At 45.5% G+C, this 26,957-nt stretch overlaps 1 protein-coding gene across 1 annotated transcript; it reads right to left on the bottom strand.

The window, feature by feature from the left end:
- Positions 1 to 6: 6 nt before the first annotated feature.
- Positions 7 to 26,824, bottom strand: MAN1 (LEM domain-containing inner nuclear membrane protein MAN1). Its single transcript, XM_084577950.1, has 13 exons — positions 25,930 to 26,824; positions 20,253 to 20,399; positions 18,639 to 18,724; positions 16,903 to 16,984; positions 16,080 to 16,171; positions 14,688 to 14,746; positions 12,768 to 12,919; positions 12,259 to 12,360; positions 12,091 to 12,184; positions 11,212 to 11,469; positions 3,516 to 3,621; positions 2,773 to 2,851; positions 7 to 314 (listed from the first exon to the last, which is right to left on the bottom strand). The coding sequence occupies exons 1-13, from the start codon at positions 26,507 to 26,509 to the stop codon at positions 154 to 156; spliced, it is 1,998 nt and encodes a 665-aa protein (XP_084434076.1). The 5' UTR covers positions 26,510 to 26,824; the 3' UTR covers positions 7 to 153.
- Positions 26,825 to 26,957: the final 133 nt, after the last annotated feature.

Genomic DNA, 26,957 nt, shown 5'->3' with positions numbered 1-26,957 from the left:
GGCACCTTTGACAGTTAACGCATTCTTTATTATTGTTATTACGAAGCTTAAATTTAGAGCGCTCCACGCCTCCCTGGCAGGGTGCTTGGGCAGTGCCCACAAGAAGAACAAGAGAATATTTATATAGAATAGTCGGTTGGCCTAAAAGCCCCCTCAGAGGGTGTCCTCCTCTGGAGGGTACTGGTGTGGGGGGCTGCTGTTGATGGAGAGCCGCAGTGAGTTGCTGGGCCGCAGGGGAGTGTAGCAGAAGCGTGCCTCCGGAAAGCGGTCGTGGTATCGCTCAAGTCGCAGGTACTTCACCGTAATCAGGTTCCCTGGAAAGAGCGGAGGACATCCCATTCAGGCACACCAGAGAAGAACCCAACTTGCAGAGGCAGGTGGGGGGCAAGAAAGCACCTGTGTCCATCCTATCTTCAGTGTTTTTGTTTTGTTCTTAGCACTGCTCTTTAAGGGGGGACATGGTTCTTGATGGGCGGAAAATAGCAAAAAAAGGCGAGTTTTTGAAAATAACATTTTGGAAACCTACAGCCCACCTCCTACCAATTTATTCACTCCTTGGCCCTTAATTTAACTTTATAAGGACCAAACTGACTGAATAAATCCCATCTGTATTTATTTTTTTTCGTTTTCTCAAAAGCAAATTTTTGGACACATCACAGGTCGATATTGGCCTAATGCCGTATACCGTAAAAACTCTCGTATAATAAGAGTTTTTTTTTTCTGATTTTTATCATGCCAGATTTCAGTCTCCATACCTGCCAGGTTCACAGAAAAGGCATTAGCGAGATCTCATCAGACCAAGGAGGGGGGAGGGGGGGGGATGAAGGAGTTATTAAGCATTTATATTGAAGGAATTATATTGAACAGCCTCTCTTCACGTGTTATGCATGGTCGACTACTCTGGTCCACCATATCAGTGGCCTTAGCCTTTTTCACTGCCACTGGTGCAGCACCTGATGCATGTGCTCCAGTTCTGTACTTTGCGCCGACACCACTGGAGTCTGGAATTTGGTAGTATGACAGAAATTGTGCACTTGCGGCTTCTTTTTTCACCTCATGATGGAAAAAACTCAACTCAGAGGTCCCCATTGATTCATTAACCTATCCAGGCATTTTCCAAGCGACAGCCATCGGGTTGGTGTGTGCTTCAGAATTTTTCGGTACTCAACGTTACATATTTCTTGGAAATGCTTAAGGGCAGCTTTTCTGTATGCACTTTCTTCCAAATAAAAAACAATATCTATGAGGACTTCGTCCACCTTCGCTGGGAGACAACACGCCGCGTTTTCTGCTGCAATGTTGATTAAATGGCACGGACAGCCAATTATAAACGTTTTCATGGGCTTCAGTCAGCGCTGCCGCTACGCTATTTTTCTTTCCCAGCATGACGTTGGCGTTGTCAGAGCCAAAAGCTATGCAGTTAGACAATGGTATGCCCAAGGAATTCAGAGCATCTATCAGCAATCTGGCGATATTACGCCCAATTGACTGGCCCTCTAGGGTGCTCAGTGCAAGTTTGCTATCGATCACGCCCAATTCTTCAACAAAATACGCAACCACGATTGGGTACAGTTGCGCTTGGCTGTCGTTACTGCCATCCACGGCAACTGAAAACACACTCTTTTTCAGGGCACTCACTGTGCTCTTGTGCGCGACGCGCCATTTCACCGACAATAGCTGTCGTCTTGGTTGTAGAACATGCGTAGCGCTTCGCAACGGCAGACTTTGGGAACATTTTGCGCAACAGAGGTCCCACGTGCTCAGAGGAGCTCAGCGGGACGTTATGCTCCAACAAGAAATCGGTAAACAAGCACTCCGCACAGATGACAGCGCTTTCGTCTTGTGCACCGAAGAAATCTTGGAGACGCTGTTGCTTGTCTTGGCACTGAAGGTTGCTTGAGTGCTTCTTCGATGAAATGTGCGTAGCCAAGTCCGTTCTGCCGCCGTGCGAGATGCTGACGTCACAATTGCAAACTGTGCAAAACGCATGATGCTCGCCTTTCCGAGACGGCACAATACATCCAAACTCACCTTAAGAAGACCTGAAGATATATCTGGCGCTTTTTGCTTAGCGCCATGACTGAAGACTACGTTAACGCGGCACTAAACAACACACAACGCACGCCTCTTGGAAACTGCACTAGACCATGCAACTGAGCTGCCGAAGGTAACAAAGAACACAAGTAAACACGGAAGTTGCCTAAGCAAAAACCGGTGTTAGTGCAGAAACATTATAGACAGAAATTGAGACACTAAAACTTTGACAAATCCCGACCTTAGCGCCACGCCTGAACCGCCCCAAGCAGTGGCGGCGCTACAGTCTCGAACAGCAAAGTGAAAGTAGTTCTGGCAGTTTTAACTGCTGCGCTTGGCCGACTATGCTTTTTAGACCTTTCACTGGTCACGATGTCAATCGGTGTCAAGTGGTAGATAGCCTTGGAGCTATGTGGCCAGACTAGAAAAAGGATTAGGCCAAACGTGGGAGCGTTTCCGGGAGATTTCTGTTTTGGTCGTACAATCGTACAAAAACATCAAGATTCGGGAGTCTCCCGGATAATTCGGGAGACCTGGCAGCTATGCGTCTCGAAATATATGCGGATCCAAACAATTTGCAGCCTAAATTTGCAGTTTCGGTGTCGTTATTAATCAGCGCTATCAGCATCCCAGCTGGCAACAGCAGTGCCATTACACCTTGATGTTGGCCCAATATGAGAGTAAATATGGCATGTCCAAACAAGAGGGAGACTTACAGATCTAATGTGCAGCACTTACCATCAAACCACGAGCCGTGGAGGGCCCGATAGGCCTGCCCTGCCGAATCTAGGTTTGCACACTTCATGTAGACGCAGCCCTGGCATCAAATAAAGAAACGAAAAAAGGAAAAATGAAATTCATGTGGCATGTACGAGACAGCATTACTTGTCCACAGCATGCTACACAATTATGTTATTACTGATGTATATAAATGACAAGGACAGTAATGCTTGTTCCTGAATCATCTATTATGCTTTGGTGATTTCGTTTTAGGTGACTCGGCCCGTATGTCCAGTAGTCACCAAGTTTTCTCCCAAGCTTCGAAAATCAGGTGCACCATCATAGCTTTGTGGTCACAAAAGTGGCACAAGTATAAAGCCCCACTTCAACCTGTTGACAGGCTTCAAATCATCAACGCTGCTGCAGAATTTCTTTTGACAAAGGGCTGCTAACGCTCAAATAAAAAAAATTGATTTGAGTTATCCAGGATCAAAGATGAACAGAGTATGAACTGTCGAGGTTTTACTGTATTTTACCGTCTGCCCATCCTGCTCTGAACAGTCCTGCAGTGTTACACAGAAAACTCAGAAGCGCAGAAAGCACTAACACTAGTTAGTGAGATGTTGTCACAAATATGTCACACGACAAACTGCGCCCCTTCCTTTCACTCCTGTTTTTATGTACATCTGTTTGTACGTAGTATATCTGTACCCTGAGGCAGTTCCAGCTAGAGGGCACTGCTGTGCCAGGCTGTATCTCACCTCTCGGGACGACGTGTCCACGTGGAGGTGCAAGATGCCGGCGTTGCCTTCACATTTCTCCAAGATGGCATTCTCAATCTGCTTGGGCCAGTCGTCTTCGTACTCCCTGTGCACGATGTACACAGCACCCATCAAAATCAGCACGTGGCCCTGCAGATGCACTAAACGTGCCATTAGGCCCCGAGCAGACATCTCGTACAAGAGCACATGGATTCACTAACAGAAAGTGCACAATGACCAGCACTCTACTATACATGACGTCATAAGCGTGACCACAGTCGTGGCCTCAAGTTTGTGTGCCCGCTTTGGCTACGGGAGGTTGCGGGTTCGATACCCGCTACTGCTGGCCTACTTAGCTGGTCGGTCAATCTAATGTAAACAGGCGATCCCCCGACCTAACGCTCGCCTTTCCAAGGGTGCGCCACTTGGGAAAGGAAGCCGGTGCCTCAAATATCTATCACTTGTGGACACCAAATGACTCCCCAGTTGAAACCCTCGCCTCGCCAATCTGTCACACACTGGTGAAAGATATAAACGATGTGACCTCTCAGCGGCGCCATGATGAAAAGGTTTCAACATCTCTGACTCAGTCTTCTTTAGAAACAAGAACATAATTCAGCTCTCCCTATCTCCATATTCAAAGGGTCACTGAGAGACACTCAAGCTGGCCAGCATAAACATACAGCCACATTCTAATCACCAAGCAGCTGCTCCCACCGAAAGCAGAGCTGTCGTTAGCTAGAATTGACTGAAATAAGAAACAGCACACATCGGCATCACTAGCACCAAATTTCAGGGTGCTTTCCGATGATGCGACAGCTAAAATGAAATTTGAAACAATTTTTGGAGCACAAGTTGGAGTAATTTGGAGCACAGGAACACTACTCAGGAGCAGACCTCGCATTCTTGATAACGCTCGCTGCTTGCTGTCTTCATATTTTGATGCCAGTTTCCCACTGAGGAGGCGAAATAGTGCTCCCCAGGAGCTGTTGTATTTACGCCACTCATGGCAGCTGCACGAATTTGCCATTGATGGCTGCATGGCTACTTTGCTTTTACACAATCTTCTGGGCCACCAAAGTATTGTTTTCAGTAAATGTAAGATATTTCCTATCACATGACGCTAAGCCATCAGCCTAACCTGACTTACTAGTTCCGTTCAGTGTCCCTTAACAAGCAGCTATTATATTGAAGTTTTCGTGCTCTTTGTGCAGTCGCAAGTTTGTGGCATTGCAACCACGATTTGGCTAATGAAGAAGAAGCAAACGACATGGGCAAAGAAATTAAATTACCAGTGATTTAATGAGTTTGGGAAAATTTAATGTAAACTTCACTTTGTAACATTACGAAGAAAGAGGGACCAAATGTGAAAGTACTGGAAGATATCTAATAGTGGCTGGACAACAATCGTAGCCCTCCATAGAAAAAGTAATAAAATCGCCATATATAAGGCTGCTCGGCAGGGAGACGCAATCTATCTGGCACTATTCACTGCTTGCTTACAGAAGGTATTCAGAGGTCTGGATTGAGAACAGTTAGAGATGATGGTCGATGAGGAATACAGTCAAACCTCGATATAACAAACACGCATATAACGAATTATTGAATATATCGAACTCTTCCTAAATATTTTTGTCAAACACATGTATTTTTAACTTCCCATAGCGAACGCAGTTTGGCATAAAACGGATATTACGAACTTCGCGATGCAGGAGGCAGGCTTCGTTGCACTACATGTGTGTTGTGCGGCGCAGCAAACGTTCAGGACTACCTCGCAGGTGCTGACAGCGCCACAGGTGCCACGATGGCATTGGGAGTTGACTACCACAGAAATCTATGGTCTCCGAGATCAGGTGATCTCGGAGGCCATGAGAAATCGTTTGCATCTCACAATCGCTGACAGCGCCGCTCAGCAGCGGCAGCAGCGGCGCGATCAAATGTTGCTTTTGCCTTTCTGGTTTTTGAGTCTCGCGTTTTTTGGTTTTAGTGTTAACAGCGGCGTGGCGTCGCGGCGTGGCCGTCGTAGCGTTCGGCGGAGGCTGCGTCAGTCGTCGTGTTGAGTGTGGTGAGCGGGTGTTCGTAGTGCTGTGATGGCGGTGAACGTGAAAAAAAGAGCAGCACTGACGTTAAAGACCAAGCTCAAGATAAAATCGGGGCCTTCAAGGCAGTTTACAAGAGGAGACTGATTGACACTCTTCTCGTGAAGCAGGGCTTGATTGACTTGCTGGGAGCATGAAAGGCGACAGCTTGAAAGGCGAAACGATTGCCAACTGCTTTCGGCACGCAGGTTTTGTTCCAGCAGATCCCCGTGCACCAAATGACGATGGGGACGATCCCGACGAAGCTGAAGCAGAGCTCCGCAAGCTCGATGAGCCTGGAACGATTTTTCGCGTTTTGTTGGTGACATGCCCGCAACAATGACTGTAGAGGACTTTGTGGGCAGCAACGACATCGCGGCAACCACGGCTGTACTGACAGACGCCGAAATCGCTGTGGAAGTTTCTGAACATCCCGCAGACGAAGCTCAGGCTGACCCTGTAGATGATGAGAACATTCCGACTTCACAAGAAGTGCTTGCTGCATTGGATTTACTGTGCCGCCACTGCAGTGCTATTGAGAGCAGTGGGTTTGCCCTTGTTGAGTGTTTAAAAACTATGGAATGTGATATGGAACGCGATCAACACAAAAAAGCAGGCCGCGGTAACGCAGTTCTTTGTATGTAAATAAATGGACGTGACCCAAGTAGGCACCCTCCGAGTTGCTGTGCCTTCTCTGATTGAATTTTGCTGCTCTTGCATGTATTTTCGACGAAATTTTATATTATGAATTATGGCTAGAGCGAACTATTTTCAAATTTTTTAACTGTTCGTTATAAAGAGGTTTCACTGTACCTCAATAATTTGCAATTCATCGATGACATCGCCTTGCTAAGTAACTCAGGGGATGAACTGCAAAGGATGATTAGTGACCTAGACACTCAAAGCAGGGCAGTAGGTATGAAAATTAATATAAAGAAAACAAAAGCAATGTTCAAGAGCCTTGGTAGGGATCAACAGTTTAGGATAGGCAGCAAGGCGCTGGGTTTATGTCTACTTAGGACAGGTAGTAACCATACATCTGGATGAATAAGATTGAGATAGAGTACATTTGGCAAGTACTCCCAGATGGTAGCTTACCAGCACCTCTCGAGAGGAAAGTGCACAAAAGCTTTCTCTTGCACATGGGGAAGAAATGCAGAGGGTAACAAAAGAAGGGTTGAACTAAACTGAGGACAAAGCAGTGAGCTATGGAAAGGAAGATGATAGGTGCAACTTTAAGGAAGTGAGCAGTGTTGGTCAGAGAGCGAACTGTACAATAAAAAAAAAAAAAAAAAGAAATGGGCATGGGCAGGGCATGTAACGCAAAGGCAAGATAACTGCCGGTCTCAAAGTGTGACAAACTGGATTCCAAGGAAAGGCAAACGTAGCAAGGGGCGGCAGAGAGTTAGGTGGGTGGATGAGATTACGAACTGGACGCCGCTGGCACGGAATCGGGTTAACTGGAAGGATGTGAGAGAGGCTTCTACCTTGCAGTGGGTATAATCAGGCTGATGATGAAAAGGGGGGAAAAAATAAACAACAACACTATGAAATCTGTGGTGTCTCTATTCCTTTAAAATGTGAATATATCTTTCCGTTTGCCCATTTTCACAAAACAGGCTTCTGATCAGAATGACTATAATGTGGACTGACAGTCTCCAACTGAGTTCCTTCACAAAACCCTGCCCCCCAGCAGTGCACTCACACGTCGGGGTGAGAAGGCAAGATAACTGCCGGTCTCAAAGTGTGACAAACTGGATTCCAAGGAAAGGCAAACGTAGCAAGGGGCGGCAGAGAGTTCGGTGGGCGGATGAGATTACGAACTGAACGCCGCTGGCACGGAATCGGGTTAACTGGAAGGATGTGAGAGAGGCTTTACCCTGCAGTGGGTATAATCAGGCTGATGATGAAAGGGGGAAAAAATAAAACACTGCCCACAAAACACCATAACGTCCAATAAACTTTTTTAAACAGCTCTGAAAGGCTACAAACATCTTGTTCTAGAACAAAATGTCTCACAGATGTCGACGGAAAGAAGTTTTTTAAACAGCTCTGAAAGGCTAAAAACATCTTGTTCTAGAACAAAATGTCTCACAGATGTCGACGGAAAGAAGTTTCCTGGAAAACTTCTTTAGCATGTCTATACTAAGACGCTTTTTCAAAGACATCTCAGATATGTCTTTTTGGAGACGTCAATTAGACATTTTTCCAAAGACCTCTCAGCGATGTTTCTTCAGAAACATTTCACAAATACTATTAGGGTTTACTACTAGAAGTCCACAAAAAAATACTCCATGTTTCACTTGTTCAGAATGTTGAATCCCTATTCAAAGAATGTTCACGAATCACAGCGAACATTTTCTATGCATTGTTTATTGCAGCCACGGAATTAAACAATAATTACGGCACACGGCACATAAATTGTTAGACAGCTTTGCATTACTCCAATGCCTCAACTTGATTATTTGACAATCAGGAACAGAAAGTAAGAGACCGCTTTAAAATAACCTCGAACTTTGAAACCGCGGTTCGTTCTAGCGGGAACCAAAGCCCCGTAATTTACGGTCCAGCTAACCAACCGCTCGTAAGGCTGCACTGGGTTGCACACCGGTCCTGAAAGACGAGGGGAGGCACGCGAATGACACTTTTTTCATGCTACGAATGCCTCTTCATTCTAGCTTGCCTGGCCAACACCAGAAAACCACCGTATTGCCGCTCGTAAGGCCGCACTGGAGTAGCATACGCTTCTACTCCGGCTTGCATGGGAGCCCGAGAAAACCACCGCAGTGCCGGAAAATGCATAGCAAATAATGTATACCAGTTGTTTGTTGCTTGGGCAAGAGAACAGTCAGTAGGAGAGCCGATCGTACGCTCAAACATCGTTCCGCACGCTGAAGCCTGCTGCGTGGTGGCGCTCTGCTCGATGCAATTTACAATTTGTCAACATTGCATCATTGATTCATGCTTTTTTTTGTTTCTTTACAAACCAGAAGGTTTAAATTGAAAAAAAAAAATATAAAATTACTCATAATTGTTTTTGCAATAGTTGGGTTTTGTAGGCAGTTATTGCTTTATTAGCATTTTGGCATTTCAGTCGCTAGCGAGTGCTTGCTACCCGCGCGCATCTATCGCTCAACTCATCTTTTCTCGTCTTTCGACATGCTCAACGGTTGTTCAACGTGCTCTCGATGGTGCGTGTTCGGTTGTTTCCCGCACTTGGACATTTACGCTGATTTTGCAGCTTTCCCGCACTGTATTTTACAACCACTGCTACGCTGTGATATGGAGCTCATATTTCTCAACAGTAAGTAACTTGCCACTTCTCTTGCATGGTGAAAGCAGCACGCTGAAGCTGAGCCGCAGATGCGTCTGACTAGTGCGCTAGAAACACGGGTAGATAGAAAGACAAACACGCATTGCGTGTTTGTCTTTCTATCTGTCTATGTTTCTAGCGCTGTTTTAACGTACTGTCCAACCAACTCGCCCAACAAGCAACTTAGCTGTATTGTATTGGCTTTGTTAACTTCACTGATGCGTGCTAAGTATGTGCAACTTAGCTGTATTGTATTGGCTTTGTTAACTTCACTGATGCGTGCTAAGTATGTGTGGTAGCAAATGTAGAACTGAAGTAATATATCTCGAGGAGTTATTTTGTTGCTAATGATCGTGTTGAAGATGTGAAATTATGTCAGTTAAAAAAATCCGGCACTTCACTGGTGTTAGATGTAGAAGATTAGTGTTTTCTTCCAATAAATAGTTGGTAGTTGTGCGCATATGGTGTCCTATTCATTTTTGTTGTCACCTTTGCACCGTAGAGTTTTCAAATCAGTAACCTCAGCTCATGTTAAGGTTTTCTGTGTATGTACAGGGTGAATAAAGCTCTCTTCTCTTAAAACACACTAGAAAAGACTGTTCTTTAATTTCACGGTAGGTCAGTGCATGAAGCATAAGGCCACTGCCTCGACCTCGTTTTGTGGTGGGAGCTATGAGGGATTTTTTTGTTCATGCATGGGTGGGGGGGGGGCTTACTAGGTGAATGATTTCAATGGCATTCATGGTAGGTCCGGGAATGGTGGCTAGCATAGTCCGGGCATTTCGAATAGATGCTAGTGGTATCACCTTATTTTGGTGTTTTCTTTCTCAGTGCAATTTTTCTTTTCTTAAAAACCCCACAAAACGCAGGCACGTAGCTCAACTGCCACTGCCTTTGGCTCGTTTGATTATTTTGAGCTTTTTTGTGCTTTGCAGGTTGCTGGAACCTTGTCTATGCCACTGCCTTTGGCTCGTTTGATTATTTTGAGCTTTTTTGTGTCTTTGCAGGTTGCTGGAACCTTGCATATCTTAAAGACCCCTGGAAAAGGCAGAACCTGGAGTAAATGATAAGCCATTGAATTTAGCTCATCAGCCAATGCCTTCAGAGTGCATTATGATTTTATACATCATTGCAAGTTACAAAAAAAAATATTTTTATGCAGAACCTTCTGGGTGGATGGTTCCAGTGAGTTTACACCAGTGCATTTGCATGCATGCCTGTAACAACTTTTTCTTGCCAGTGCAGGTTGTTTGGAATTCACTTTTGCAGAAGAAACTTCAAAAAAGGCTTCTCAAATCCATATTGCAAAAAGTTTATTTGCTGATTGCATTTACTTTTGTAGATGGAGTGCAATAAAAATTCGGACTGGAGAAGCATGTGTTTTTCATACATTCAGTATGTGCATTCACTATTGAGTGTAGCGGTTTGTAGTTTGTGCTCATGGTCCTCAATTCTGCAGTGAGATCACACAATACTCTGCTTTGAGAACATTTTTCCTTAATTTTAAATTTTACAGTTAACTGGGGAGAAGGTGAATTGTTGAAGACTTGCATTTTCTACAGCACTATAAGACACTGCTAGAGATGGCACATAATCGGTGGGGTGGTAAAGAGTGAAATTTAAAATTCTATAAAAAAATTTAAAATTTTAATTCTCTTCAGCCCGACTGATTTTGTACCATCTCTAGCTGTGTCTTATTGTGTTGTACAAAGTGCAAGCCTTCACTAATTCGCCTGCTCCCCAATTAACTGTGTAATTTCATTAAATTTAGAAAAAAATGCTCTCAAAGCAGAGCACTGTGTGACCTCACATGCAAAATTGAGGACAATGAGCAGAAACTGCAAATCGTTACACATCTAAAACAAGAATAGAAATGTTCTAGCCAAGAGGGTTTAAAGATGTCTACTAGCACAGCTATAGCAGAGCTACAGCTAGAAGCAATGTCTAGAACAAGTATAAAAATTTTCTAGGCGAGAAGTTTTCAAGACTTCTACTAGCGTAGCGTTAGCAGAGCTAAATCGGAGCTACAGGAAGGCTTGTAGCTCTTGGGTCTACAGAATGTCTCAAATGAGACTTCTTTTAGAAGTGCCCATTTCTTGGCCTAGACATATTCTAGATGTCAATTAGTTCTTTTTGTGTTTCGTGGGTATGAAATCTGTGGTGTCTCTACTCCTTTAAAACGTGAATATATCTTTTCGTTTGCCAATTTTCACAAAACAGGCTTCTGATCAGAATGACTATAATGTGACTGACAGTCTCCAACTGAGTTCCTCCACAAAACCCTGCCCCCCAGCAGTGCACTCACACGTCGGGGTCGAACATGTGCCGTATCTTGAGGCAGGGGGCCGGCACGCAGGATAGGCCCAAGGGCGCGCCCGAGACATTGCCCTGGCTCTCGAATGCCTTCCCCTGCCACACCTTGGTGCGAGGCGGTGATGTCGTTCCAAGCCAGCGCCACACCAAGTAGCTCTCACCCTCGATTTGCTGCCGCTCCATGCGCAGGCGTGACTCGTTCCGCTCGAGGAATGCCACCGCACTCTGCCACAGGTTGCTCAACTCCTTCCTGCACCAGAGATAAGAAGCAGGGCCAAGCAGCCCGTCCAAATGAGCAACACCGTTTCATGCGGAAGAGTACGCATTAGCACCAGCATTACTCCTGGACATGCACCTGATATGATCCAGTCCATCGAGCACTGTACGACACAATGTGCACCCCCTCTACACCCCTAGACCCTGATTGGTGACCCTTTTGTTTCCACCTGTCGCCTGTCTCTCGCCTCTGCCCAAGAACTTGGCTAGCGGCAAACTAGTGAAATCAGGTCCAATTCCGACAACCTGCCTCGACTTGCACCAGAGGGCACTGGACTATGCGCTACAGCAAAACTAAAGTGCTGGCATCACATCCATAACTTTTCCAGCTTCCTACACTCCATGCATAGTCAAGATTGTCCTTGTGTGCGATTTCATGCGCTCAGACTGGCACCCGTAGATTGCTTTAACACAAGAACCACATGAAACACTCAAAGATGAAATGAGGAGATAAAGGCAGACACTTACCTCCAGAGGCAGTCGAGAGATTTTTACACTGCAAGCATTTCACATGCAAGCTAGCTCTTGGCAGTGTGGTAGCCGTAAACAGTTAACAACCAACACGGGGAGGAAGACAGGAAGGAGGGCTGCATACCGCTGAGAAGGGCTGATGAGCATGTCTCGCACATGAACCTGGGCCAAGAACGGCTCCCTGCAGTCTGGTTGTTCGGCATGCTCCTTCAAGACGGCTGCACCACAAGAATGAGCTCAGTTCCCGTCTACAGGAGTCTCACCGTTTGTGCCTGTTGCTAAGTGTGCTCACCCGTTATCTTCTCCGCAAGGTTGTAGACCTGCAGGTGCCAGCGGTCCCTCCGCGCCCTGTACCACACGGCACACAGGTACAGCACCACGAACAGCACGAGCACTGCTCTCGCGAGAGGAAGGAAGTGAAGAAGGGAGAACCAATGCTTACGATCAAGGAAAACAGCTGGACGATACTTTGTCTCACAAGATATCTGCAGCACTGCAAAAGGCAGAGGCACCCCGGTCGTGTCACGCGCGCTACAATAGGCAATTGTGCTCCTACGTGCCTCTCGTCCCCCAAATTAGCGGGGGTGACAGTAGGAGCACAATTCTCTATTATAGTGAGCAGGGGCGAGAGGCATTAAGGAGCACAATTTCAAGGGCTCCTCTGCCTCTCGCAGTGCTGCAGATATGTTGTGAGATGAAGTGCGTTAAGTGAATGCAACATAGCAACTAATTTGACCAGTGCTCCTGCCAAAATAATGAGCGTAAAAGGGGGCTGACATGCAGTGAAGTGTGTGCGCTCACCAAAGCCGGCCATCAGGATCTGGTAGAAGAAGCTCTGCACAGCCAGGCGCAAGCAGCACCAGTAGGACTTGACTGCCTGATTGGCCTCAAGGGAAGCCACAGCGGCCGCCTGCTGGTAGCTTTCCAAGGGCTGCTTGTCAGGACCCAGGAGCCTGAAGAAAGATGGCACACACCCCACCGATTGAGTACTATGTGGGTGCAAGATGCCCTCTTGGCTGGTGGCCAAGCCGAAATACAGTCAGCTGCACTGATTTGCTTTTCACTTAGTGTTACAACGAAAGACCTGTGTACAATAATGCTGCGAGATGAGCACAACACAGACACTGGACATGGGGAAGAAAACGCAAGGGAGCAAACGGACAGTAAATGAAACTTGCCAGGGACTAAAAACCCGTTTCCATCCTGTCAAGCTTGAATTAAGAGCAGAGTTTTTAAAGGATTATAGACACGAAATTTTTTTGCCATTTTTCTTTTTGTTAATGATGCGTACGACACATTCCTGTATATGGAACAACATGCAATTTTTGTTTACGACTGCTAAGTAATTTGTAATTGAGTTTTCTTTTCTCGTGGTTTTGGTTTCAGCAGCCAAGAGATGGCTGTGAAGTCACAATAAAGTCTAGGTCAAGCGCGGCATGAAAAAAAAAAGCAATATAATCATCGACTCTTCACCTTTTGTAATTCCTGTCCTTGAGGCTGGCTGGCTTTAGGGTTCTGGTGAATTAAAATGACACAAACGATTATATGGCGGTTTTATTCATCCCTCACGTGATCTAGACTTGACTTTGATGTCATAGCCCTCGCTCGACTGTTGAAACCGAAACCTGAACTGGTGCGAAAAGAAATTCGATTATAAATTATTCAGCAGCTATGGGCAAATGTCATGAGGCAATTCATGTACAGTAATGTGTTACTCATCATTACAGAAGATAAAACACGAACTCAAAAATGAAGTGTCTATACTCCTTTAATGTAATCGGCGTTTATGGCGCCTTTGGCTCGAACAAATGGAGCATTCAAATTAAGCTCATCACTGACAGCCCACTGCACACAGAACCTGTTTGCGACACCTCCAAAATTTTTGTCCCGACACAACTGCGTGAGGAGTCTGCACCACTGATCAATCTAATCCCCATTTTCCATCAGCCAGGTTAAGCAGCGCCAACCTCCCTTCCCTCAACACACTTCACACAGCTTTCCGGCTACTAGCCTTGAATGGAAGCGCTGCCATTTTGTGTTCTGTGTGCAAGTCTGTGGCTGCAACTAAGAAGCTGGTTAGGCTGCTAGAGGATGAGAAACAGCGTAGCAGGGTCGTACAAGAATCGTAATCAAGGGATCGTACAAGGCCTGCTCGCACGTTGACGTGCGGCTGTGCCGAGGCGACCAAGGTACCGAGGGCGAACTGATGTCCGGCTACGAGCAAATACAAAATGGACGACGAACACTGGCAGAAGGCGGAAATCGTAACCAGAAAAGCCATACGCGGATAAGGAAAGAAAGCAGTGGTGTCCTTTAAAGCCTGGCGTTACTTTAAAAAGCTCTAGCGAACGACAGATGGGCTTTAGAGAAGCTGGGTGGCCTTGCAACAATCAGTGCAACACCCGTTTGTTGCAACACACGTTTTGCCCTGGTGTTGCAGCACCAGCGCAACACCCTGTGATGAATGGAGAGGCCATTCACAAAATTTGAACCTATATTTCGAAAACCTGCCAAGTGAAAGTTTGCCTTGAGAAGGACTTGTGCTAGCCCTTTTAAAGTAAATACAATTGTGTGTGCTAAAAACGTGTCACCAACCACAACACGCGCACTCAAGAGAAACAAAACAAAACAAGAGAATGAGAAAGCATGCAAAATACTGCATGCATACTGTTAAAAGCATTCAATTAAAATATTTGTAAACAAAATGTATATATATCTTACTTGACTCCCCAGGCAGGGTTTTCAAATAACAGTAGCAGACTGTCCTTGAAACTGGCCTCCTGTTCAAGAATTGAAAAAAAAAAAATGCACACATGAATTAATAAATGTTCAGTGTTTCAAGATGTCCTGTAAAAGATAACTTTACTAGGCCTTGCATTTGCCTGATTCCTGAGCTTTGAAGGAACGAAACACCAACCAAAACATGCAATGAGATTATGGTGGAAATGAAAAGGTTTTGCCAAATACTGCACAGGTTGAGCCCTCTTGTACCCAGAAAACAAGAATTTATAACTTAAATTTGGCACTTAAAATCGCAAAGAAGAAACTCAAATGCTGTCTTACAATGCTTCACAACTGCATTCAGTAAGCTTCTATAACGTGAGCATTCACTCGAACCAGGATACCCAGAGCTGCGGCACAATGTAGACAAAGACGTAGGGAGAAATGCAACACAGGCGCATACTACAAACTGTAATACAAAACGAACCCAACCTCAACTTCCTCTTTCACGCCCAGCCGCAGCTTCCCCCTCTACTCCCAAGTACATTACACTCGCACACCTCTTCTATCCCAAGCAGATATGTGTGGCCAACAATAAATGTTAGCAACCATCACATCCACGGTAGCGTCCAAGCGACGAATACAAGACCATCACTCACATCGTCCAAACAAGACAGTGGGACAGAAGAGGTGTGTGCGAGTATTGTACTTGGGAGTAGAGGAGGAAGTTGTGCCTGATGTGAAAGTGGAAGTTCGGGTTCCGTTTTGTATTACAGTTGGTAGTGTGTGCCTGTGTTGCGTTTCTCTCTATGTGTTTATCTATGTTGCGCCGCAGTTCTGGGTGTTATGCACCAACTCGCCCCACAAGCTATTACTCGAATCAGGATGTTAGACCTCTATTTTTCAGTGAATGCAATCATCCAAATAACTGTAAACTAGGTATTATCATATGAAGTAAAGATTATTACAAATGTTAATTATTGCCTGGTAAGTCTTACAGCTATAACATACTGTGATGATTAAGGAAAGGAAATTTAATACCTTTACATAGCCACATTCTTGAGGAAAAGCACATCTGTTTAGTTTGAGCTGCTTTACTGATAGTATTTGAAATTATTCTAAAAATATTCTGAATGCCTTGTAACTGGTTTTTAAATATTATTTTTTACACATCGCTGACCGAAAGCAACAGCTTGAATTAAGTAATGCAGTCAAGTAGTAGCAGTATGATGATTGTCTAGAGTACTCTATAGCGTACAGACGTGCCCATCAGGCATAGAGATATATAAGATGATAAGGGTGCACTATTCAGGCCAGCACCTTTGTTCTGCAATGAGAAACACATAAGGGAGGGAACATGAGTAACAACCAAGGTGCGCACAGAGGACGTACATCGATTGGTGATGCACTGCTGGCCCGCAGAAACTCCAGACAGGACGCAGTGGTCAGGGAGCGATAGGGCACTTTCCCACACTCGTAGTTCCCTATCAAAAAGCACACAAAAAACATTCTCAAGTTCCAGAACACACGGCCAGATCACAGGTTCTGCTTTCAAAAATGCACTTTTAGTTGTGTAATGGACGCGCTTGCATAATACATGCACTTTGTCCTTTGACATGCAACTTGCTGCTAATGACAATAAATGCTAGCAGATGCCCCTTTTTGAACACCGAATCAGCAATGTAATAACACAAGATGCCATCTGTTAGATAAAACGACTATTTTCTCCCACTACACAGGATGAATGGCCAACAAAAATGTTCCCCAAGGAATCGAGAACCGGAAAAAAACCGTGCCTGGTCTCAAAGAGCTTCTCTGTTCAGTCTGCCATATTGAAGTTTATAGAAACCTGTGGCGACTGGGCTTTGCACTGAAATCTGCGAGCCATGCTAAGTAACAGAGTCTAATTGTGCTCTCTTCGAAGGGTATCGTGGGCAGCAAAATGCGAGTTATGCATGCTGGTTTAAGGTTTTACTTGTTGACTACGCTCCCTAATGCAGAGAATGCGCTGAGGTTTGCGTGCTGATTTATTATCAAAATGGGTTGTGCCAGATGAGGTATTTCTTCCATCAGCCTACATTTAATGCTTCGGAATTAGAGGCCTCATGTGCGAATGATCTCTCTATCCATCCACCTGAAGTCTTGGCTGGCAGGTGGCGGTGTGGAGGGAAACTGCCTTAAGAAGCAAGCAGCTCGAGAATGTCGTTCCACAAACCTGCAATGCGACCCAGGAGTTTCTGTATGCGTCCGGCCAGCTCCAAGGCAGCCGGCACATCAGCTTCATTGATGCACGGTTTCTGCAAGTCGCCCACAAAAGAGCAATCCTATACACATGCGTGTCATACGCAGTGTGAAACAGGACAGGGAAGTACAATGACTTTAATCTATGAAAGGGGCACTACAGACAGAACAGCTAAATGTTAGCCGCCAAGCAGCATCACTCATGCCAACATGAACTCGTAAACGCGCACAAAATAGATAACAAATGACAGTGGCTTCACAAGCACTTCGCTATCCATGCACTGTGTCTAATTCCCTTCAATATACACTTGTGGTACGCCTGCCAAAACTCTTACCATAATGAACGTGCAGCCTCTCTGACACGTACGCAAAGGCAGGTGTGACAACGAACAGACAGCCCCGCCTACAAGCAACAGTGCAAACATTTAGCTTTAATTTCACCTTTCTGAGCTTCATGCCAGCCTGTGACAACAGACGCGACCGTGCATCAGCCAGTTAAAACCAATATAGTGCACACCTTCAGACACTGATTGGAGCAATGCTGGTCCGCGTTAGCACTACTGCCCGCGTTCTTGCTAGAACTCAATGTTTGAAGCCAACATGACCTTTTTGAAATAAGCACCAACTGTGTCGAGCCTGCGTGTAGAGCATGCGACAGTGCAAACAGACCAGCCTAGGTGGCCACTGCTGGGGAGCACTACGCTATGGCTAGCAGTGGCCACACGCATGTCTAACTGCCACTCTCACACTGTACACTGCATGTTATCATCTTTGTCGACTTCTGCTCATGCGCAATGAACCCAGAATACATCGCTATCACATTTCCCTCTTTAGGGTGCTTTTATGGTCCCTAAAAGGTAAAAGTGTACAGGGGCCAGCTCAGATGGGCCGGTTTTTACACCGCTTCTTTCGAGTTTGCTCTATACTCCCGGACGGCTTTTTCTGGCTATGCTGCCAAGGCTAAAGGGGCGGAGCTTCCATCACGGTGTTATTACACCATGGAGTTCTGGAATATGTGGCCTCCATTAGTTTCGGTTCCTCCTCTGTTTGAAATTGTAGTTTTCAAGCCGTCAACGACGCAGAATTGACTTTCTTTAGAATACTTAAGGCCTCAGTGAACGTAAATTTGCGGTTGATGAATATGACACGCTGCGTACTTTGCCAAAACAAGTGCTTTGCGAAAGTACATGTAGCAGAAGCAGCCGACGTACTCTTCAGGAAATTCCCGACAGGCGCATCCATTTCGTTTGCTCGCCATACTGTAGGCATTTTAAATGTCACTACACTAACATTGTACACGCTTGTCTTGTAGTACAATTGTGATATATTAATAACATCAATATTTCAGTAACAGTATAATATTCCAGAGCACGCTCCATAAATTTATGACGGGACTATATTCTGCTGCACAGTGGGCTGATGCGTTTCGGATCTGTAGCTTTGGCTCCATAGCCAAAAAATGTTGTCTGGGAGTACAGTGCTGCGCACAGAGGGTCCTGGTATGCCCAATGGCTGCAAAAACAAGCCCATGATGGGGCTAGCCACCCTAAACAGTACTAATAAAGACTATCGAGAAAGGATGGATGGATGGAAAGATGCTGCTCTTGACATAGGAGCTCTGTGCATTTCAGCTGCGTGTTATGTGACTGCTGGAGAGCAACAACGGCAAGTCAAAATCACAACTGCGATGCTGGAACATCAGTGCCTTACCTCACGGCTGTTCTCGCACAGTGTGACGTTGAAAGGGGCATCGGCACGCGGCCGGCCTTGTGTGCTGGCATCTGAAGGCAGTTGACCTGAACAGGTGGCGAACATGCGCCGTTAAGCGACACTTGAGTTGAGGAACCTTTCAAACTATCCCTACATCGAGCTGTGCATGATCACTGCGCAATGCTGTTTTGAACTACCTTCGCTGCAGCAAAAAACTCTCGCTCCTTTTTAATATGTCTTGCCTTGCACACAAACCTAAGATTTATGGAAATATCCTTGCTTCCCTACTAAATTATTGTTCCTGTCCAGATGCTAAGGTGCTGTTCTGTCGAGCCTATACCCCATCCTACCACTAAAATGCATTCACTTTACCAGCTCATTTCCTGCAGCACGAACAGACCAGTGATATCTGCAGTGCTGTTCTAAAATGAGCGATGTGGCTTACTCATTCTCTCCTTCTGCTAATTTAAGAAGGTACGTTACAAAAAGTTTCTCAGCTGACATCCTTTTCAAATATTTTCAGCAGCAACCTGGCTGGTGTGTTTCAGGTGGGATACAAGCCAGCTACTCAGTTCAGCTAGTTTTGCTGGCTTAGCTAACATCACCAATAAAACATGCACAATATTACTACTACACCATATGTGGTGGATCATGAAAATCGCTACAGGAGTATAGAGATGTGGCAAGTTTTTTTTTGCTGTAGTATCACCATGAATCACACAGAACAGTTTGCCATTGCTCAGTAATTACTGTATTTACTCGATTCTAAGTGCCCTTTTTTTTGTTTTTTTACGACTGCAATGTTGAAACTTAAAAGGGGTGCTGAGACTTTTAAAATCTAAAAATCTGCTGTGTAGCATCAGAATGCAGCAGCACAGGAAGCTAGTGGTTGCTCCACGGACACCGTGCCACCATGGCACTCCGATGGCTCCAACTTGATCACTGAGGGAGCAAATGTGCTGGCAGCCTATTCTACGTGCTCTCCTTCGCAAAAAAAGAATCGCATGCAAACTTTTTCTTCCACTTTTTTTCCCCCCAAAATTAGAGTGGTTCTTAAAATGGTACTTTATAACAGAATCCTTTTTTTGCACCTATGCAGCTTCAGTTTTGCTTTCCACAGCAAAAAAGTGGCAGCGTCAAAGCTGGGCTGTGGTCACCCAAGGCAAATTAAAACAGTTAAATAATCGCTGCCAAGCTCTTAATTTTCCCAGGCTCTTGCACCAGCCAGTCTCGGGTGTGCAATAAGCAGCAATTATGTGGCGGTTTCTGTGTGCCCCACATGACCTATGATGTCAAGCTATAACATGGCTGTTGGAATCAAAGCCGACACAACTTGTGGGGAAAAATAAAGATTCTGTCATGAACCAAACAAGAGGCACAGGCAAACCCAACATGGTGATACACGTTTAGCGCATTGTGAATTATGCCAAGGCAAACATAGCAAGGAACACACGACGAAAGCTCAGTTTCTCCAATTTACACACTAATGGGGGGGCGCTCCAGCATGATCGAAAATTGCAATTCTGCCGTACACCATTATTTTTTTTTTGCAACCCAACACACAGCAATCAAAATTTGGCTTTCTTCCTTGTGTGTCCAACGTCTCAAGCTTACCGATGTGCGATGGGTAGCGTACACCCAGGTAAGCTGCCCCCAGGAACATAAAGAAGCAGGTAGCAGCCAGGAGCAGCACGAACGAGACCCACTGGTAACGGGGCTTCGGTTCCGCAAGTGCTGTGTAACCATTGCCCCGACTCGTCTCTGCAAGACAACACATCTGCTAATTTTTTGGAGCAAAAAACACAAAACTCACCAACCAATGAGATTTGTGCGGCACATATGCATTAGGTGCGTTTTATTTCCACCTCACCCTTCTATATGAAAGGAGCTGCCCAAGCTGGCTGCTCCTTCCAACTCGACCATACCATCTCACGATGTCACACAACCCTGCCAGCCTATCAATGTCTCGCCATGTCACCTGGCAACTACCATGCATGACTGTGATTTTTTAACAAGTAACATTACTCGATTCATGCGCGCTATGTAATGAATGTGAGTACGGAATCGGTCTACAGTGGCTGTGTAGCTTGTGCCATGCGTAATAGCTACAAGGGTTATATCGCTGCATAGCGTATGTCCAGTATAAAGCTGTTAGACCAATTGTAGGCCTTAATTACCATAAAGTATTTATTTGCAATTAAACTAAAATCTATGCTACATCATTAAGTCATATATCGCCGGAGAGCTTATGTAAAGTATAATTGTGGAGGGCCAATTGCAGGTCTCGATCACAATTAAGTAGTTAACTGTGACTAAAATTGAGTTTTAGTATGCAGCATCAAGTCATAAATTGTTGGATAGCTTATATCAAGTACAACTGCCCTACATTAATCGCATGTCTTAATTAGCAGTCAACTGCATTAATAATGCAATTTAGGCTATAATCACTGAAGAGGTATCAATGAGTTGAATCAAAAATCTAACATTAAGCCGCACAAGAATCATGTGCAACCGAGCTGACATTTGACTAATTATGTTAAATAAAAATTCAACAGAAGCAAAACAGTAGCACTTAATGCTTATGCATTCATGCACATAAGAAGACTTAAGTGTCCCCAGTAGTTTAAGGCTGCGCAGCTTGAAATAGTCAGCACTGCAGGATAATTTTTCTTACATGGGGATGCTAATGCTCATGGGTTAAAATAATAAAAATGAAATCTCCTAGTTGAGGCCACCTCAATTAGGACACTTCCCCGGATGAGCTCAGGATGTGGTAAGCCTCAACTGTACAAATAGACTAGCCAAGAATGCCTGCTACTCCGGTTCAGAAAGCGACACTTTCAACATAGACAAAAGCTTGGTACAATCCGCCTTGCATGAGCCGTCGTGTCAAGACAGCATATAGGCGAAAAGGGGAAAAAAAAATGCTGTGGACACTAAGCTCCGCCTTTGAGCGTAGCATAGCACAACAGCATCAGCACTTCCCGTTTGCTGTCTCCACATGCAGATGCTCTTTTGCGTACAGGTAGGGACAAAAGTCCCTGAAGCACGTCTGGCGATCTTGGACTAGAACCACGAAGTAAACAAATTATCACCTTATTTCTCTGGCACATGTGAAAGAACTAAAACCCAACCTTCTCATCGACAAGTATGGTCCGAGACTATTGGCCAATATGAAAGTTATGCGCTTTTGTAGCAGTTTGTGTGGTCCATAGAAAATTGTCACCGATAGTACATGCATTTTGCTACATGTATATCACTGATCGCTTAATTCACATACTTATTATCTGATACAAACTAATAACTAAGTACTGCAAACTAATAACCAATTAACCCTCTAATAGCAAAGTCACACAAACAAGCCTGTGTGGCTTAGGGACAGCAAGTCTAACTTGGGGCCCGAGACTCCTAGAAGGCTACCTTTTTATGTTGCCCTCCTATCTCAAAGGAGAAAGGAGAAGTCCGAGTTGGCAGCGCCTGCCAAATCGGCCTGTCAATGTGGTCTCATGAGGTCGCACAAACTTGACAGCCACTCAGTTTACAGTCATGTCACAGGCCAACTACCAGATGCCAGAGGCATGCTCACGATTTTTTGCTCAAACACCGACGTTGGATTTCTGCTGCCTTGTTAAAAACATTGCCAACTAAGGTTTATTCCGTGGAGTTGCGGAAAACCAAGAAGGAAGCAGTTACTTGAGGCAAGCATCATCCCTCAAGAAGACTAGCATCCGGCTAGCTTTGAAGACGCGATGCTAGCAGCCAAAAAATTTGTCTAGATTTCATAAAGCCATGTCCCCTAGCAGAGAGAGAATGCACACAACCCGTTTGTCATGTGTGCCAACAACAGCAATTTATCAGATTCGCCCTTCTTGTGGCAGCATGTGCTACCAGGCTGCAATAAAACGCGAACAGTGAAGCATATGGCTGGATGGGTTGGAATATAGGAGCGTCCCCTTTGAAACGGGGTGGTAGCAGTAGCTATCATGCTCATTTTTCTCCATATATCTTAATTATTGATTTAGAATGGTTAACTAAACCATCATTCTATTTATTAAATTTTGCTCCTACATTACTAACATTATGTCACTTCTCTGCTTTTAAGCCACCAATCTTCCAGCCGTTTTTTGCTAGTTTCCACCGCCGGTTTATTCACCCGGCCACTGTTATCTCTAAACCCCAGAGCTTCAGGAACAGTGATTGCGCCTGCATCAACTTCCGGATGGATACCATTGCATTCGAGTATAATATGGTCAATTGTTTCACTGGAGTTTCCACATACAGCACATGCGTCATCTCCATTGTTAAATTTCTTTTTGTAGCTGCGTGTTCTAAGGCACCCTGATCTAGCTTCAAAAAGTAGGGCACTGCCTCTTGAGTTATCAAAGATATCTTCCTTCCTGATCTGCATTTTCCACTTTCGGTATAATTCCACACTCTGTTTCTTTTCCATCGAATTTATCCAATTTTTACCTTCTGTGTTTTTCACCTGTTGCTTAATGCTCTGTATTTCTCCGTCCTTGTTACTAGCATACTTACTAGTTAGTTTCCTAGTTCTTTTCCTCCATTGTGAGTCAACGCTTTTTAGGTACAGGTATTTAAATACCTTAGCTGCCCATCTGTTACTGTCCAATTTCCTCAGGCGTTCCTCATATAATATTTTACTCTGAGCTTCGTGCACTTCGAAAGATGCCCAGCCCATATCTCCCTGTACCGCCTCATTTGTAGTTTTGCCGTGGGCACCTAGTGCTAATCGTCCAACGAATCTCTGATTTGTTTCTAATGCCGACTGTACCTCTGATTTTAGGCACAAAACCGCATCTCCGAAAGTAAGTCCGGGCACCATAATTCCTTTCCAAATACCCCTCAAAACCTCATACCTATTGTATCCCCACAATGCCTTATGCTTCATTATCCCGGCATTCCTTCGCCCTTTGGCCTTAAGTGATTGCTCATGCTTTCCAATGTATGCCAATCCTTCGTTTACCCATACCCCCAAATATTTATATTCTGCTACTCTAGGTATTTCAAGGCCTTGTATTTTAAGACCCTGATCAGTTGAGCCATTGAAAATCATCAGACCCGACTTAACTGCGCTGAAACTGAAGCCTAGAGCGTCCCCTTCGTCTCCGCAATACTTAACTAGAGTTCGCAATTCTTCCAGACTCTCAGCTAGCAGCACAATATCGTCTGCATATATCAAACCGGGGAGGCGCTGCTCTACCGCCTTTCCACCTAATCTATATGACAGGTTAAAACTTAGGTTACTGTCTTGTATCCTCCGTTCCAGGTTTATCATATAAAGCATGAACAGCACCGGTGATAGAGGACAGCCTTGTCTTAATCCTTTGCATACTTTGACATCCTCCGTACTTCTTATCCCTTCCCACGTAATTTCTACTTTGTTATCCTGGTATATTTCCTGTAGGAACTCTATTATCTCATAACCGATACCTTCGTCTTTTAATATGTTCCACAGGAGTTCCCTGCTTACGTTGTCGTACGCCCTGTTTATGTCCAGGAAGGCCAAATACAAAGGTCTATTTTCCACTCTAGATATTTCGATGCATTGGGTAAGCACGAACAGGCTATCATCTAAGCGCCTACCATTTCTAAAGCCGTTCTGAAGTTCTCCGAGTATCTTGTAACTTTCAACCCATGCTTGCACCTTTAATTTCACCGCCTGCATGGCTAACCTGTACATTACAGATGTTATGGTAATCGGCCTGTAGGATTTTATGTGCATCCTGTCTCCTTTCCCTTTATAATTCAAATTCATTTTACTCTGCCGCCAGCTGTCCGGAATTTGCTTATTCGTTATGACTGTTTCCAGAGCTTTTAACGTTTCCTTACTTTTTGGACCGAGTTCATTAATCAGCTTGATCGGAATTCCATCTATTCCTGTAGATGTGTTTTTAGGAATATTTTTTTCTGCCTTTTTCCAGTTTAGATTGGTCAGTTCTAAAGTGCTTTGTATTCTGCTACCTTGTGTATTCTGCTACCTTGTGGCTTTCAACACGGTCAGCGCCACCTGGTGAGGTTGGCAGTTGCTTTGGTAAATGAGCAATAGCTGGAATATGGGGCCGCACCCAATTGTGAAGCCACCTGGCCATTGTCTAAACAACCAGTACCTTCACCTGTTACCGCAGTGGTGCAGCTGTTGTAGTTTGTTGTTTAGTTAAGTGCGTGCATGACTGGTGTTTGTTGCTCTTAAGGTGTCGATTGGGGCAACACGTTTATTACAGCCAGCAGAGTTTGTTCATGCAGTTCAGACAGCCATTACAGCAGGTCACACTTACACAGATTAGACAGCTTACACGAAAGGTAAGAAGTTTTGTCAGCACACTGGCATCTGCATCTTTGCCAACGTAACTCACGTTTTGATGCAGTTACTAGGGAATATAAAAAGTGACGCTTTTTCATGTTGACCCCCCTAGAGGTCCTATGCAATGCATCGCTATTAATGGGCAATTTGGTTAGGTTAACAGGGTTTAACGTCCCAAAGCGACTCAGGCTATGAGAGACGCCATGGTGGGAAATTTAGACTACCTGAGGGTCTTTAACATGCACTGACATCGCACAGCAAACGGGCGCCTTGCTTTCCACCTCCATCGAAAGGTGCCCACTGCGGCCGGGATTCGATCACGCATCACTGGGCACAGTAGTCAAGCGCTCTACCCCAGCACCCAGGCCATTTAGTTGTACAATCTTCCTTATTCATAATACATATTCCGTTGCATGCAAATAAAGTACATTTAAGAGTTACTTTTTCTACTGCATGCCTTCTCCCCTTTTCACTGATGTACTTCCTTTATGCTACTAACGTCCACAAATAACCACAATCAGTTCAAGCCTGTCAACTGCTAAGTTGGCAAGGGCAGTGCCTTTGGAGATTCTTTAAGGCAGCACTGTCAGCTGAAAAGGTATCAAGAACATTTGCAAGTTGCACGTTACTCTGAAAGTTAGAATACATTTATCTGTTCGTAAATGATTGCCCTGCGTGTTGTAATCACATTTGATCTTTTCAAGAGTGAAAATATTTGCGCTGTGCACTGAACAACTGTTGCATGTTGCACGGGCGTTGAGAATACGCAACACTTTCAGATATTGACAATGCGGTGGCAAGCTGAAACTGTAATCGTGGCAGTTGTGCTTCAAACGTGGCGACACAGGAAAATAAAACAAGGCGAGGAAACATGTCTTCATCGCCCACTTTTGCTGAGGACCAACCAAAAACTGCAACAAGGCACATTCAGTAGAACACTGCATTACGGGCTCACAAGGCAGGCCTCACCGTCAAATTTGTGCACGAGGAAACTGCTACTGTTGTGCGATTGCGAGGAGGATGGCGTCTGCGGCGGCTGGTACGGCGCTCTGCTGTATGAAAGTGGTGATGCCTGTGGCGTCTGGAAGTGGTGCGACCGCGAAGGCAACGCGCCGTCACTGTCAGTGTCTGAGAACTCATCCGCGAACGTGGATGTGTGCACAGTGCGGCTTCGCAAGCCGGGTCGTGTGAGCGGAGGCTCGGGCATCGAGCGCCGCGCCTTTTCGGTGTTTGTCCCCGCGTTCGCCTTCCTTCGTGCCGGCGTTGTAGAGGCGGCTGACCTGCGGCGCATGCTACGCTGATTGCTGCTGCTCGCGTCATAGTCGCTGTCATCGGAGCTTAAGGTGGCCAGGTTCGTGTAACCATCCGACACAGCAGGGCTATTCCTACGCGCGCTGTTCTTGGTGCCATTCTGGAGCTGCGAGAGCCTTCGCTGGTATAGGGCACGCGTGGTGTCCGTGATCGGACCGACGTTCTCGTCGTATCTGGCCAGCGCTGCCCGCAGGCTTTCGTCGTCCATGTCTTGCTGAGCGCGACGACGGCTCGCCATGGTCTCGGTCGCGCGCACGACTGCAAGCCGGACCTGACGGAACGTGGGACGGTCAGCAGCACGCGCTCGTCATGGCGCGCTCCGCGACACCGCTTCTGCGTGGGCGTCAGCTTTGCCGGCCTCAACACCAGTTTGCCATCGATGGTTGCTCGTTTTGCGTTTGTCTTTTGGGCCCGACGAGTCTCCTGCCTTCAAGCACTGTGCGGCGTTGTTCTGCTTATCTGTGTAGAATGGGCTGCCAGTAAACAACGGCAGAAAAAGGAGACGGGCTACGTCTACCCGTCTACGGCTTGTTTTTGTTGGCTTTTGTCTCGTGTAGGGTTGCCAGCACAGTACAGATGAATCCGGCCGTCTGCAGCAGGGCAGGTGGATGAATTCTTTTTCTGTGTTTAGCTGGGGCCTTCCTTGACCTACGTACGGCTCACAACACGTGTAACAGCCGTTTGTA

The sequence above is a fragment of the Amblyomma maculatum genome, chromosome 9 (assembly GCF_055883805.1).
Source record: "Amblyomma maculatum isolate TAMU_Amacu chromosome 9, ASM5588380v1, whole genome shotgun sequence".
Classification (NCBI taxonomy): Eukaryota; Metazoa; Arthropoda; class Arachnida; order Ixodida; family Ixodidae; genus Amblyomma; species Amblyomma maculatum.
The sequence above is the reverse complement of the archived record's forward strand: the minus strand, read 5'-3'. Positions and strand labels throughout refer to the sequence as shown.